General features: G+C 36.0%; 1 protein-coding gene across 3 annotated transcripts in view; it reads left to right on the forward strand.

The window, feature by feature from the left end:
* LOC141500776 (FYN-binding protein 1-like) overlaps positions 1-13418 on the forward strand; it is a 114716-nt gene that overhangs the window by 49213 nt on the left and 52085 nt on the right. For all 3 annotated transcript variants that reach the window (XM_074204240.1, XM_074204241.1, XM_074204242.1), the window contains exon 2: positions 7031-7190. In XM_074204240.1, the coding sequence (XP_074060341.1) occupies positions 7031-7190 (160 nt within the window). The remainder of the gene's footprint in view (positions 1-7030; positions 7191-13418) is intronic.

Consider the following 13418-nt stretch of genomic DNA (forward strand, 5'->3'; position numbering starts at 1 on the left):
ATTTTAAAAATAAGTTTGTATCTTGCTGAAATTCCAACAGCTAATTAATAGTGAAATCAGTAAAAGAAAATCAGTAAAATACAGTATAATTACTTTAGAATGCAGGTATTTGGTCTCCTAGTCCAGTCCTGAGAACAATCTAACAGAAGCAGAATTAGGATGATAGGATTTAGAGCTAGAAAAAATCCTAAAGAGTTTCTTATGCAACTCTAATTTTATGTTAAAAAAAAAAAGTAACAACATGAAAGACAAAGTGCCTCACCTTTTAACACATTGGGAAGTAGAAGTAGAATTTGAATCTAATTACAAATCTAGTACTCGATCTAACTGCATAGGAATCACAATTCTAGGAATAAGGCTTTATTGCAGTTGAAATGGGTCAAGAGCAAAGTAAATTCTTCCGTGTATTTTATTTTATTTTAGGTTTTTGCAAGGCAAATGGGGTTAAGTGGCTTGCCCAAGGCCACACAGCTAGGTAATTATTAAGTGTCTGAGATCGGATTTGAACTCAGGTACTCCTGACTCCAGGGCCGGTGCTTTATCCACTGCGCCACCTAGCCGCCCCGACCATGTATTAAAAAAAAAAACTGAACCCACTCTCTGAGGTATTAATTGGGTCTCACCCAATGTGAATAATATAAAAAGAACTGGTCCACAAAAGTCATTCAAAGGTTAGAAGCCACCGAACCAATATGAGATTTCAGAAACGATGATTAAAGTCCAATTAATCTACTAAATATAACAACACTGGAACAAATAACTTTGGTAGAGCTAAAGTTTAAAGAATGAGAGGGCATACACCCTCTGTTATTTGTTTCTATTCTTTCCCTAGTTCCTATCTTTCCCTTTTTGTCCTCTCCAAATTATACTTATGGATATACTTTTACTATTTCAAATATAGCTTAAACCTGTAACTATAGTTGAGCTTCATCTGGAAAAGGAAACTGGTAGGGGGCCATCAATGTTCTTTCTTGTAGAAGGATTCTTTTTAAATCATGTACGTTGTACGTTCTAGTATCTAAAGAAAGGGAGCCAAACTGGGTATGAAATCTTAGACTAGTTTCAAAATAAAAAGGGAGGAGAGAGGAAATCAGTTTTGATTTGGTAGCCTCCTGGATTTATGGAAGCTGACGCATAGAAAGTTTGTAAACCTACACAGTTTCTTGATGTTACAATATAAATTGTTCTGTGAACTTCATTCTACTTTAGACCATTCTTCAGGGCAATGAACAACTATTTTGTTTGAAAATTCTACATTTCAAAGTCTAAGCCATCATGCTTCATCCAAAACTCAATTTCTTTCTATCCTCCCTATTTCCATTAATATCTTTACTTTTAGCAACCCAGGGTCATAACCTTATTTTCATCATTGACTTTTCCCCTCCCTCATTTTCCCAAGTTCAATTTAGCTGACAATTCCTGTCAAGTCTTTCTTTATGATAGCTCTCAGATCTATTCCTTTCTTTTTTTCCTCCTAATAAATAGGCTGTTCTGATTTTTCTTACTTATTGGATCAATCAGAATCTTTTATAAATGAAAAGCATTTCTATTCATTATGTATAGATATAATCCAAACCATTATATATCTCATCAAAATAACTTCCATTTATGATGCATCTCTCTTGCTCAAAAACCACTCATTCAACAGCCTTGTCTATTTGGAACATAGTCAAATTAACCAGAAGGAAGGGAAGGAAGACTTCCATACAGCTAAAATAAATGTTATTAACTCTATGCATGGTGTCATGTATTTGACATATAAAAGAAACTAGTAAAGACTAATATCCTTGAGTTCAGATATTAGTCATTCTTGTTTTAGACAAAGTTTTAGAAGAGTTATTTATCTAACCTCCATTTCTGCAGCAGAGGAAAAGCAATAAATTAGAAGGCCAGGGAAAGAGGAAAAAGCCTGTGTTCCAGATAGTTGAATTAATATAATCAGTGACATCTGAATAAGATTAAATTAATGCTATCCATCAGTATGTCAAATGGATCCAACTAGCTCCTAACCTGTGGCAGAGGTACAACCAAGCTGAACAAAGCAGACTAGAGACAAGAGAATCAGGAACTAATCAGGAATCAAATTTCAAAGTGAGGGAAATGACTTGTTAGCAAGGAGGGGATCTGGACACATGACCTGGGACCCCAACCCTAGTAAAAGAACCTAAGGTAAAGTGGAAAGATCTCAATACTTAATCAAGGTTACACAGTCAGCTGTAACCCTGACAATGAGGGGGTACAACAATAAGATGTTTGATTCATAGCAGGGCTTCATAACTGGAACATGAGTACTCATCTAGTGTTTGTCTAATGTCAGAGAATGCCTGGTGCCATCAAAGCATTATACAGGTTGACCTTACATTATCTTTTTTTGGATGACTAGTCAATTTTGTCCCAAATGGTTTATAGCCTTTTTAAATAATGTATCAGAAAGGAAAATGCAAATTTAAAGAAAAAATCTAATGCTTATGTATCTGTAAAATGGAAATAATTTAATTTGCATAAACTACTTCATAGTGTTGTAAATAAGGTCATTATGGAATATGCACTGCTACTGTAATTAAACCCTTCTTTATAGGCCCCCAAAATAATATTTTCTTTGTGGGAATAGCAGAATTACCAATTGTTATGTTGTCATACAGATTTTGTTTTTATAACAAATACTATTATTATGTTTAACCAAAACTACTAGATGTTTTTCCTAGGAGGGAAAAGACATTTTTCATCAGATATTTTTACATATATTAACATATAATCTTGAATATGTTTTACTATGACAAATAATTTGCCAGGGAAAAAATGAATATCACTGTTAATTGTAAAAAATATTGCAGTGTACATATTGTCAAATTTGAGGGGAGTAGTATTTGAATAATAGTCTACCTGGGTCGGCTAGGTGGCTCAGTGGATAGAGAACCCACCCTGAAGTCAGGAGTACCTGAGTTCAAATCCAGCCTCAGACATTTAATAATTACCTAGCTGTGTGGCCTTGGGCAAGCCACTTAACTCCCTTCGCCTTACAAAAACCAAATAAATGAATGAATGAATGAACAAACAAAGAAATAGTCTACCTAACCAATTTGTTTGACAAATCATTAAAATTTCAAATATCCTTTGACAAATTTCTAAAGTTGGGTTAGAAAATTCTGCTACCATGAAACTGGAGAAAATAAAGAGTGGAGTGATACCAAGACAGAATAAAAGAGCATTTTCTAGATGGACCCTAGCATTAAAATCCTGGAGCATGGTCCTTCAATCAAGTCCTCCCATTCAAAGTTTTTGAAATTGTAAAATGCCATACTAATGGAGAATAACCTGCAAGAAAATCTTACAAACCTATATGAATGCAATAAAAGTGAGAGTTCTTTAATATGCAAAAGTATTAGGTATTGAATAGGTGGAGGATAGAAGGAAGAGAATTCTAAGAGGACAGTCTTTGGAAGATTTTGGTATACTTTTCTATTGAGGTCAAAAAGGCCAAGAAAATGCCAAGAATTACTTAAAAAGGACTTTTTGTTTTAACAAAACAGAAAGCATTTTCCTAAAGAGGGAACAAAACTTTGCCTTTATTCCTACATATTGGTCTGGTCCATGCACATCAAAAAAAGTCATAACAACCATGAAGTTTCAAGTGAAGATGACTAAAATCACCACAAAGTTGAAGTTTCATAAGATAACAAGCTAAAACAAAATCACTCTAGAAAGAGAAGCTAAAAGGAAAAATTACCTAAGTTTATGAAACTATATAATGTACTGGATAGGAAAAAAATTATTAGAATGAAGGTTGAATCTCCTCAAAAGGGGTCTTTAGAAAATGATTTAATTAAAAAAAGAATTTTACAGGAGGCAGCTAAATGGTGCAGTGGATAGACCAATGACCCTGGAATCAAGAGGACCTGAGTTCAAATGTGACCTGACACTTGATAGTTACTAGTTGTGTGATCTTGGGCAAGTCACTTAACTTCATTGCTTTGCAAAAATAAAACCAAAAAAGCATTTTACTATCCACCCTTTGCATTTCAGACATGATGCTAGCCCCTGAAGAGACAAATACAAAAATAGAATAGTCCCTATACTAGAGGAGCTTAATAGATTCTATTGGGCAGCAGAAGGGATGGAAAAGAAGAAATTGAGAGTAAGCACAAATTATAAAGAAAATATATATATATATAATAAATGCAACTAACAACTGAGAGAATCTGATCTGAGCTTTGAAGTACCTAGAAGTTCCAAGAGGTTGAGCTGAAAAGACACATTATGGACACTGGGGGTAGGGCAGACCAGGGAATGATATGGAAGCAGAAATTAGAAGATTGTGTATTTGGAAAGCTGGGGTGAAGAGGAATAATTGCAATTAGCCTAGAAAGATAAGCTGTAGACAGATTTTAAAGGGTTTCAAATGCCAAACAAAAGAATTTGTATTTTATCATAAAGACACTGGGGAGTGCCTGAAGCTTCTTTAGTCTTGTAAGTATTAGAGTCAAAGTGATATTATCTGAAATCTACTTAAGAAAAATTCCTTTGGATATGATTTATCTCTCATCACACTCAATTTGGATCAATGTACAACATGGAAACAATGTAAAGACTGACAAATTGCTTTCTGGGGGGGAAGTAAGATTGGGGGAAAAATTGTAAAACTCAAAAATAAAATCTTTAATCAAGTGGGAAAAAAAAGAAAAATTCCTCTGGTAATTAAGGAGGTGCTTAATTTGGAGTGGGGAAAGACTGTATTTAAAGAAAACAATTCAAAGGTGACTAATATAGTCCAGTAGAGAGAGGATGAGGGCTAAAATTAGGGTGAATATCATGAGTGGAAAGTGAAGCATGTGAAAGAAGTTAAAAAGGTAAAACTGCCAAAAATGACAATTTATTGGATATATAAAGTGAGGGAGACTGAAGGGAAGAGAATAACAAAGAAATGTGAACTTGGATGATTGGGGGAAATGATTGTACCCTTGATAGAAATTAGGAATTCAAGTAGAAGGGTAGGTTTGGGGAAAAGCAGAAACTGGAAATGCAGGCCTGAAACTTAAAAGAGAAATGAGAATTGGAGATGTATATTTATGAGATATCTATATAGGGATGATAAACCCATAGGAGATGATGAGATCACTGAGAGTATATAGGTTGAGAAAAAGAAGGACCAGGACAGAATTCTGGGGTATACCAGTACATGGGGGCAAGTTTAATCAAGCAGATTGGAAGGCAATCTCTCCAGAACAGTATAATGAAAATAAAGGAAAAGAGAATTTCTAGAATTAAGTGTTTAATAGTATCAGATGCTGCAAAGGTCAAAAATGATGAAGACTAAAAATAGGTCATTGAATTTATCAATAAAGAGGTCAGGGTGGGGGGCAGCTAGAGCACCGGCCCTGGAGTCAGGAGTACCTGGGTTCAAATCCAGCCTCAGACACTTAATAATTACCTAGCTGTGTGGCCTTGGGCAAGCCCTTTAACCACATTGCCTTGCAAAAACCTAATAAATAAATAAATAGATAGATATATAGATGACCAAATAAATAAGTAAAGAGATCACTGGTGGCCTTGACTGGTAGGTTTGGAACTCAAATTACAAAGATTGAGAAATGAGTTTGGGAGAAAAAGTACCGGCAACAAGGATAGTTTTTGTTATTTTTAAATAGGAGTTCATCTGGGAAAGGAAGGAGAGAGAAGCTTAAAGGAATGGTTGAAAGTAAAAGTGTGGGGGTGGCTAGGTGGCATAGTGGATAAAGCACCAGCCCTGGGTTCAAATCTGGTCTCAGACAATAATTACCTAGCCATGTGGCCTTGGGCAAGCCACTTAACCCCATTTGCCTTGCAAAAAACTTAAAAAAAAGAAAAGAAAAGAAAGAAAGAAAGTAAAACTGTGTTTGAAAAGACTGGAAGCACATAAGCACATGTGTAGACAAGGAGTCCCTGAAAAGGGAAAATTAGGAAGAGAGGGAATTATAGAAGGGAAGAGGGTGGGATCACAGGCACAAGTAGAAAAGTTGGTTTTGGCAAGAAGCTTTGCTTGATCTCATCTTCTGAGATCAAGCAAATGAGGAGAAAAATGCTGGGTTAGGTGGTGTTGATCCAGAGGTGGTGTGAATTATAGAACTGAGCAGGAGAAGCAGATTATGAAGAATAGTCTTACTTTTATTACTGAATTAAGAGATAATAAAGGTGAACTTGAGAGAAAAGAAAGTTTTGAATTAGCTCTCCAAGAAATAAGTAGGAATTAACAAGGAAGGAGAGAAGATTTGCCATACAAGAGGGTAATTGAGACTGGATTTGTAGTGGATTCAGAGGTGTTCTATACCACTTGGGCAAGACTGGAAAAGGTCCATACTAGGAGTAACCCAGGGCTAGTTTGAAGTTAAGCAGTAATAAAACAAAAGGGAAAGGAATTCAGCTGAAGGTTCCAAATTTTCAAAAATAGAAAACTGAGAATAGCATCTAGAAAAACAGAGAAGGTCAGATAGAGCAGTGCTTGAAAGGTTAAAGAGAAAGTTTAGGATAGCTAAGCTATATATAGAGAGAGAGAGATGAAAGGGAAAAGTTCATGGTCTTGTAGAGGAATTTAATTTATGGATTATAAAAGGGAAACTGTGTGAAAAGATAAAGGGTAAGGCCATCCCTCTGTGTCTGAAGTTGAGTAAAGATGCAGATGTTGGGAGTTGTGAGGTTTGATAAACTAAGAAGCAGGAATACTTGCAATAAAATCAAAAGTGGTATGACCTGCAACAGTGTTTCTATGTAGGTCCATGCAAAAATGCAATACTTATTTTCATATATTAAAAAAAAAAAAAGTAACCAGGCTCCATGAGTCAGGAAAAGGCCTGCATTTAGAGTCAAGTTCTTGGTTCAGCTTCCAGCTCTGATATCTGCCACTTGTGTAATCTTTGGTAAATCACTTTACCTTTCTAGACCTATATTCTCATAGGTATTAATGAGATTAGACTAGATGAGATTATCTGTAAATTCCCTTCTATGTCTAAATTTATGATCTTAATGTCTTAATTTTTTCTATTTGTTTGCATTTCAGTTTCCAACAAAGGAACAGTGCCTTATTCTGTGAGCACAACACCTCCACCTCCTCCACCAGCACATCCTACCACTCAACCAGCCCCTCCAGTCCCTTACCCAACTCAGCCACCAGTTCCAAGTCTACCTCCTAGAAATATCAAAATTCCAGCTGAGACAAAGTAAGTAGCAAATACACTCACCTACTGCTTTGAATAAACCCCAAATTTTTATTTCAGCTTTCTCTAGTGATCAGGTACCACACTGAGAATGTTTGACTTCATGAAAAACTTTTTCATTTGTGTCATTAGTATGATCTTTGGTCCCCCCAAAAATCATTTTCAGAATAAATAGATCTGCATGAACCTTTGAACATCAGCTTTTTATTCATAATATGCCTGGATAGAGCAAGATTATTAGGCTGAGAGAAAGGAAACAAAAATGGGAACAGAGAAGAAATTAAGACAGGAAAATTTAGTCAATAAAAAACAATGGGCTTTGCAGCAAGGGATCGAGTCAATAAAAATTTATTAAATACCTATTCTGTGTAAAGAATGTGATGGACTCAGAAGATTCAAAAATAACAAATATGACTCTCAAGAAGCTATTCATTGTTGTTTGTACCTCATTCTCAAAGAGGACCAATGTCATCAAAAGGGTGATGTCTTGATTTGCAAGTGAATTGATGTGAGGCAGGGCACTCTCTCCTCCAGGGTCATCTGAGTCCAGCAGCAAGACCAGGATGAGTGGAGAAGGCTAAGCTCTTTCCCAAGATTCAATTTGTCTGAAACAACATTCAGTGATTTAAGGCTAGGTAAGAAAAGAGGTAAAAGATGCCTTAGTTTGCCCACTCAAAAAAAAAAAAAAATCAAACTGAGCCGGGAAGACCTTTGGTGTTTCTTGCAAGAATAGAAAAAAACTCTAAAGGCAGGTGGGGACTTGATCAGATGAAGAAAGAAGAGAGAATTTTGACGAGGAGAATAAGAGTTCATTCTAGTCATGGTAGGAAAGAATGAACAAAATCAGAGGTAAGAGAGGGGAGGATTAGAGTGAAAGAAAGTTGTCCAGTTTATCTGAAAATATATAAAGATATGCTGTAAGATTGGACAAATAATTTGGAAAAGATATAGAAGATCTTAAATACAAGAGTCAGAAGTTTATACTTTGTTCAGTATGCAATAAGAAACTACTATGAAAAGAGTAGTAACATCATATTAGGTTTTTAGGAAGATTATTTGAATAGCCTTGTAGAGTATAGCTGGAAGATAGCTGAGCACACCTATCTTATTAGGTGGTACTTCTAAATAAAAAGAAATGAACTACCTGAACTAGGGCAGTTGCATTAGCATAAGAGAGAGGGGATCAAGAACAGAAAAATAGACAGACAGACAGATAGATGGGGGGGGGGATTACAGATAAAAATGACAGGAATTCACAACTTTTTGGATAAATGGGATGTGAGAATAAGAAGAGTCAAAGATGATTCCCAAATTGTAAGCCTGTGAGACTGTGAAGAAGGTTTAGCCATTAATAGAGAGCTAAGGGAAAAGACAAGTTTAGAAAAGCTAATGATAAATTTAATTTTAGATATGTTGAGTTGGAGGTGTTGGTAGAATGCTTAAGCAGAAATATTCAGCAGGTATATGAAAATATGAAACTAGAAGAACTAGAATTCTTCAGTTAGGGTTTGGGAAAAAACAGATTTTTCATAAAAGAGATGATTGAAGCTGTGAGGAGAAAGTGCCTATAGAGATGAAGGCCTAGGATGGAATCTTGTGACATTTAATAGGAAAAGGATCCAATAAGGAAGATAAAAAAAAGGCAGAGGAAGAAGGAAAACCATAGAAATGCCATGTCATATTGCAGAAACAAAGACAGGGAGAAGGAATCAAGAAGGAGAAAATACTTTCTAATCCCATATTCCACAGAAAAATCAAGAAGGATGAAGAGAGAAGAAAAGATGTTTGGTCAGAAGGATGCCGTTAATTACTTTAATGAAAATGGCTTCAATAGAGTGGTGAGGGTGGAAACCAGGTTGAAAGTTGGTGAGAAAATGGAGCAGTGGAATGCAGCAAATTAGTAAATTGGCATTATGGGAGTATGTGGCAATGGTTTCTGTTCTCTGCTCTGTTCTATCTCAAGAGTATAACTCCGAGTTTTGTGATGCACCATGAAACTAGAATTCATCCAAAGGGAATTCACCAAGATCATAAGGAAACTGGAGGCAGAGTGAAGGACCAAGTGAACTTGATATAGTAGTCCCTCATATTGAGCTTGTGGATAAGAGAGATGTGTGGGCTAGGAAACAGAACAGAGAAGTGAATTTAGACATTCTTTTGACCAAATTTGGAGGGTAGCCATTAATCTCATCTTGGACATCTTAGAGGAAAGTTTCTATTGGCATTCTCCAGGGATCTAGGTCTCCAGGGATCCATCTTTAGTCCTATATTCAGGATAAATGGTTAGGGAAAAGGTATAGATGGCATATTTGACAAATTTGAAGGTGGTAAACACATTGCAGCAATACATGACTGACAGGATACCCCACCAAAAAAGAATCCAACAGAGAACACAAACTACTGTCCATGGATTGAATTCTGTTGACGCCTGTTTTTGTATAGTAGGAGAGCTAAATATGGGGTTTACATTTTAAAATACAATAAAACTGTACTTTAAAATATAAGAACTCCATGATCTTAGAAAGACTTGCGGGGCGGCTAGGTGGCGTAGTGGATAAAGCACTGGCCTTGGAGTCAGGAGTACCTGGGTTCAAATCTGGTCTCAGACACTTAATAATTACCTAGCAGTGTGGCCTTGGGCAAGCCACTTAACCCCATTTGCCTTGCAAAAACCTAAAAAAAAAAAAAAAAGACTTGCACAAAACAATGAAGAGCAAAATGAGCTGAACCAAGAGAACATTGTATAGAGCAACAACAAAAATGTTTTAAGAATAAGTCATCCTGGGGCAGCTAAGTAGTGCAGTGAATAGAGCACCAGCCTGGAGTCAGGAGGAACTAAGTTCAAATCTGATCTCAGACACTTAATAATTACCTAGTTGTGTGATCTTGGGCAAATCACTTAACCCCACTGCTGTGCAAAAAATAAAAATAAAAAAAAGTGAATCATTCTTTTTATTATAAAATCCAAATTAACTGTAAAGACCATATATGAAGAAAGACACTATCTGCATCCAGAGAAAGAAATGATAAATAGAATTATGTATGGAATAATTTTACATATTTTATATATATATACATATTGTATATATACATATTGTGTATATACATATTGTGTGTGTGTATATATATATATATATATATATATATATATACATATATATATATAAAACCATCTTGGGAGTATGTGAGAGAAGAAAAAAAGCAAATTGACATAAAAACTTTATTATATATTTAAAAGGAATAGCAAGTTGTACATAATAGATTTACAGTTTCATGTGCAATCTCTTTTTCACACTGTTATGGAAATGCCTGCTTTATTCTACAAATTAAAAATAAAATCAATAAATATGAAAAAATAAGAAAATATTTTCTTAGCTCAAGAGTCACACAAACACTGACAAAGAGCCAGATTTGGTGCCAAATCCATAGTTTGCCTACCTCAGGGATAGAATAATGAGTTAGATACAATATGATGAAATTCAATAGAGACAAATCAATGTAATTTCACAGGTAAAATGTGAGAAGTCACGTTCTGACAAAAATTTACATGAAAATGATATAGGGATTTTATTGGATTGCATGCCAACCATAGAAATGGCAGCCCCCCAAAACCTAATGCAAACTTAAACTATATGAGAGAATCATAGCATTGGAAGAATAGAAGGTGAGAGTCCTCCTATACTCTTCCATGCTCAGGTATATCTGTAACATATTCTGTTCCAAACATAAAATTTTAATAAGGACTTTGACAAGTTGGAGAGAAGAAAGAATCAAGACTTTCCATTAGAACTGATTGTAAGGGCAACTAGGTGGTGCAGCAGATAGAACACTGGCCCTGGAATAGAGGACCTGAATTCAAATCCAGCTTCAGAAATTTAATAATTACCTAGCTATGTGACCTTGAGCAAGTCACTTAACCCCACTGCCTAGCAAAAACCAAAAAAAAAAAAAAAGAACTGATTGTAAAAGCTCTAGGCCCCTCTGGTGTGGGGGCTTGTTGAGCCCTTTTCAGGGCTGCTCATCCACCTTTGGGGCCCATCTGCTGCACCCAACTTTCACCTGTGGCTCCAAGAAGCTATAGTATGTGCAGCAGCAGCCATACTCTGGTAAAACCAGGCGAAAGGTATCCAACATCTCAAACCCATAAGTGAGTTAAGGGGATGTTTACTTTAAGTACATGAAGACTTCCCCTAGCAGAATGAGCAGATTAGAACAATTTGCCATAAAGGCAGCTGAAGCAGATACTGTGGAACACTCAGAGCTTGGTCAGATATTGAAAACATCAAGGTCATCCACTGAATCCCTGGTCATTGCCAGTCATCTTGGCTTTTGTCCTGCCACCAGACTTTGATGACTCTGGAAGTGAGAGTGAGGCAGGTGACTATGCAACTCTGATGACATCACTGGTCCTCCGTGAAAACGAAGGACAAACAGTTGTCATATAGAGAAGGAGGAATTAGATTTGTGCGTTGCACCTAGAGGTAGTTGGTGGCACCATGGTTGGAGCTCTGAGTTCCCAGTCAAGATCTGAGTTCAAAAGCAACTTCAGGCATTTATTAACCTCTGTTAGTTTCAATTATAAGATCAGGGTATTAACAGTACCTACCTCATGTGCTTGGCAAAGAATTGTGGGTGCCTAATAAAGGCTTGTTCTTATCCTTTGCTTTCACTTATTCTCCATTGGGCAGAACTAGAAACTAAGGGTGGACAGAGAGGTTGATTTAGGCTGGATGTAAGAAGAGCCCTCCTATCAATTAGAATTCACCAAAAGGTGAATGGGGAGTCCTAGGGACCCCCTCTGTAAAAGTCTGGAAATCAAGGCCAGGTGGTCAGTAGTCAGGGCTCCTTAAAGAGGATTCCTTTTCAGGTCCAGGCTAGAAACTGATGACCCTTGGAGTCTCTCCTCAGTCTGAGATGCTATGATTTGTGAAACAATAACAACTATTCACATATCACAGTACTTAGTTACAAAAGTTTCCTTATAGTAACCCTGTGAGATAGATAGTGCCAGTATCAGCACACCCATTTTCTAGATGAAAAAAATGAAACTCAGACAATTAAGTAAGTTACGATAACCACGGAGTTAATATATTAAGTGGTGTCAAAATTTCTGAATTATTGGAATTAATCAGATCATCTTTTTTTCCCTCACCAAGTCAAAACACCCATGTACTGCCACCCACAGATCTGAGAAAATATCAGCAACGTCTCAGTCCTTTCTATATTCAGGCTAGGTTATGTTTCCAGGACTGAGTCAGACTAAGCTTCTAAGATGTGACCTATGGACGCTAAACATGGTGTGAATTCTAAGGTTCTTGAGTCCCAGAGAGCAAGACCTGAAGGTTTTTTGAGCCTTGGGCAGTGTACTTGATATCTCTCCTGTGAGGAAACTCCTCTGCCAGTCCAGGTTAGCATTTTCTCTATAGAACATGAGCAGGAGTTCTTACACTTTTTGGTAAAAAGATAGGGTGTACTGTAGCCAGTTTCCAAACTATGGTGAGCTATTAAATTCTTGGCATGAGCATTCACACATCACAAATTTACAAATGCTATAATATTAGGACATGATTTATATATTGTCCACTGTTTCTACTCAAGAAAGTGATGAAGACAAATTTTTATAATGCAGATTAAACTTTAAAATGTGACATTTTTTGACAGTCAGTTCTTAAAACTTTTACCAGTATACTTTGGACTATCTAATGAGACCTATAAATCAATTCTCAGAACAATGTTTTTAAATGGACAAAAAATAAAATATATAGACTTACAAAGGAAATCAATTGTTAAATAAATTCTTCTAAAGTTCATGGATACCATATTCACTGAGAAGTAGTGAGAGGCTTTGAATCCACATCTTCCTGGCTCCAAAGTGTGTTCTCTATCTGATGCTATGCTACCTCAGGGAGTATTAGTAATCAAGAGAAAGATAGGGAAATATATATTATTTATATATATATAATGCACATTTCCATTTAACCATGAAGTAAATAAGATATAAAATCATCTAAAAATGTGAAATCAGATGAAAGTAAAGTGAATTTGGATTCAGAGGACCTGGAATTGAGTCCCAACTCAGTCAATTCCTAATTGGAACCTTGAGTATACTACTTTTTTTGAACCTCAGTTTTCTTATCTGTCAAATTGGAGTAAATATTTTTTTACAATCTTCTTTATAAGGTTATTGTGATAAAGTGTTTTATAACCTTCAATTGTTCTCTTTCTGTGCCT

Source organism: Macrotis lagotis, chromosome X, assembly GCF_037893015.1.
Source record: "Macrotis lagotis isolate mMagLag1 chromosome X, bilby.v1.9.chrom.fasta, whole genome shotgun sequence".
In the NCBI taxonomy this organism is placed as follows: domain Eukaryota; kingdom Metazoa; phylum Chordata; class Mammalia; order Peramelemorphia; family Peramelidae; genus Macrotis; species Macrotis lagotis.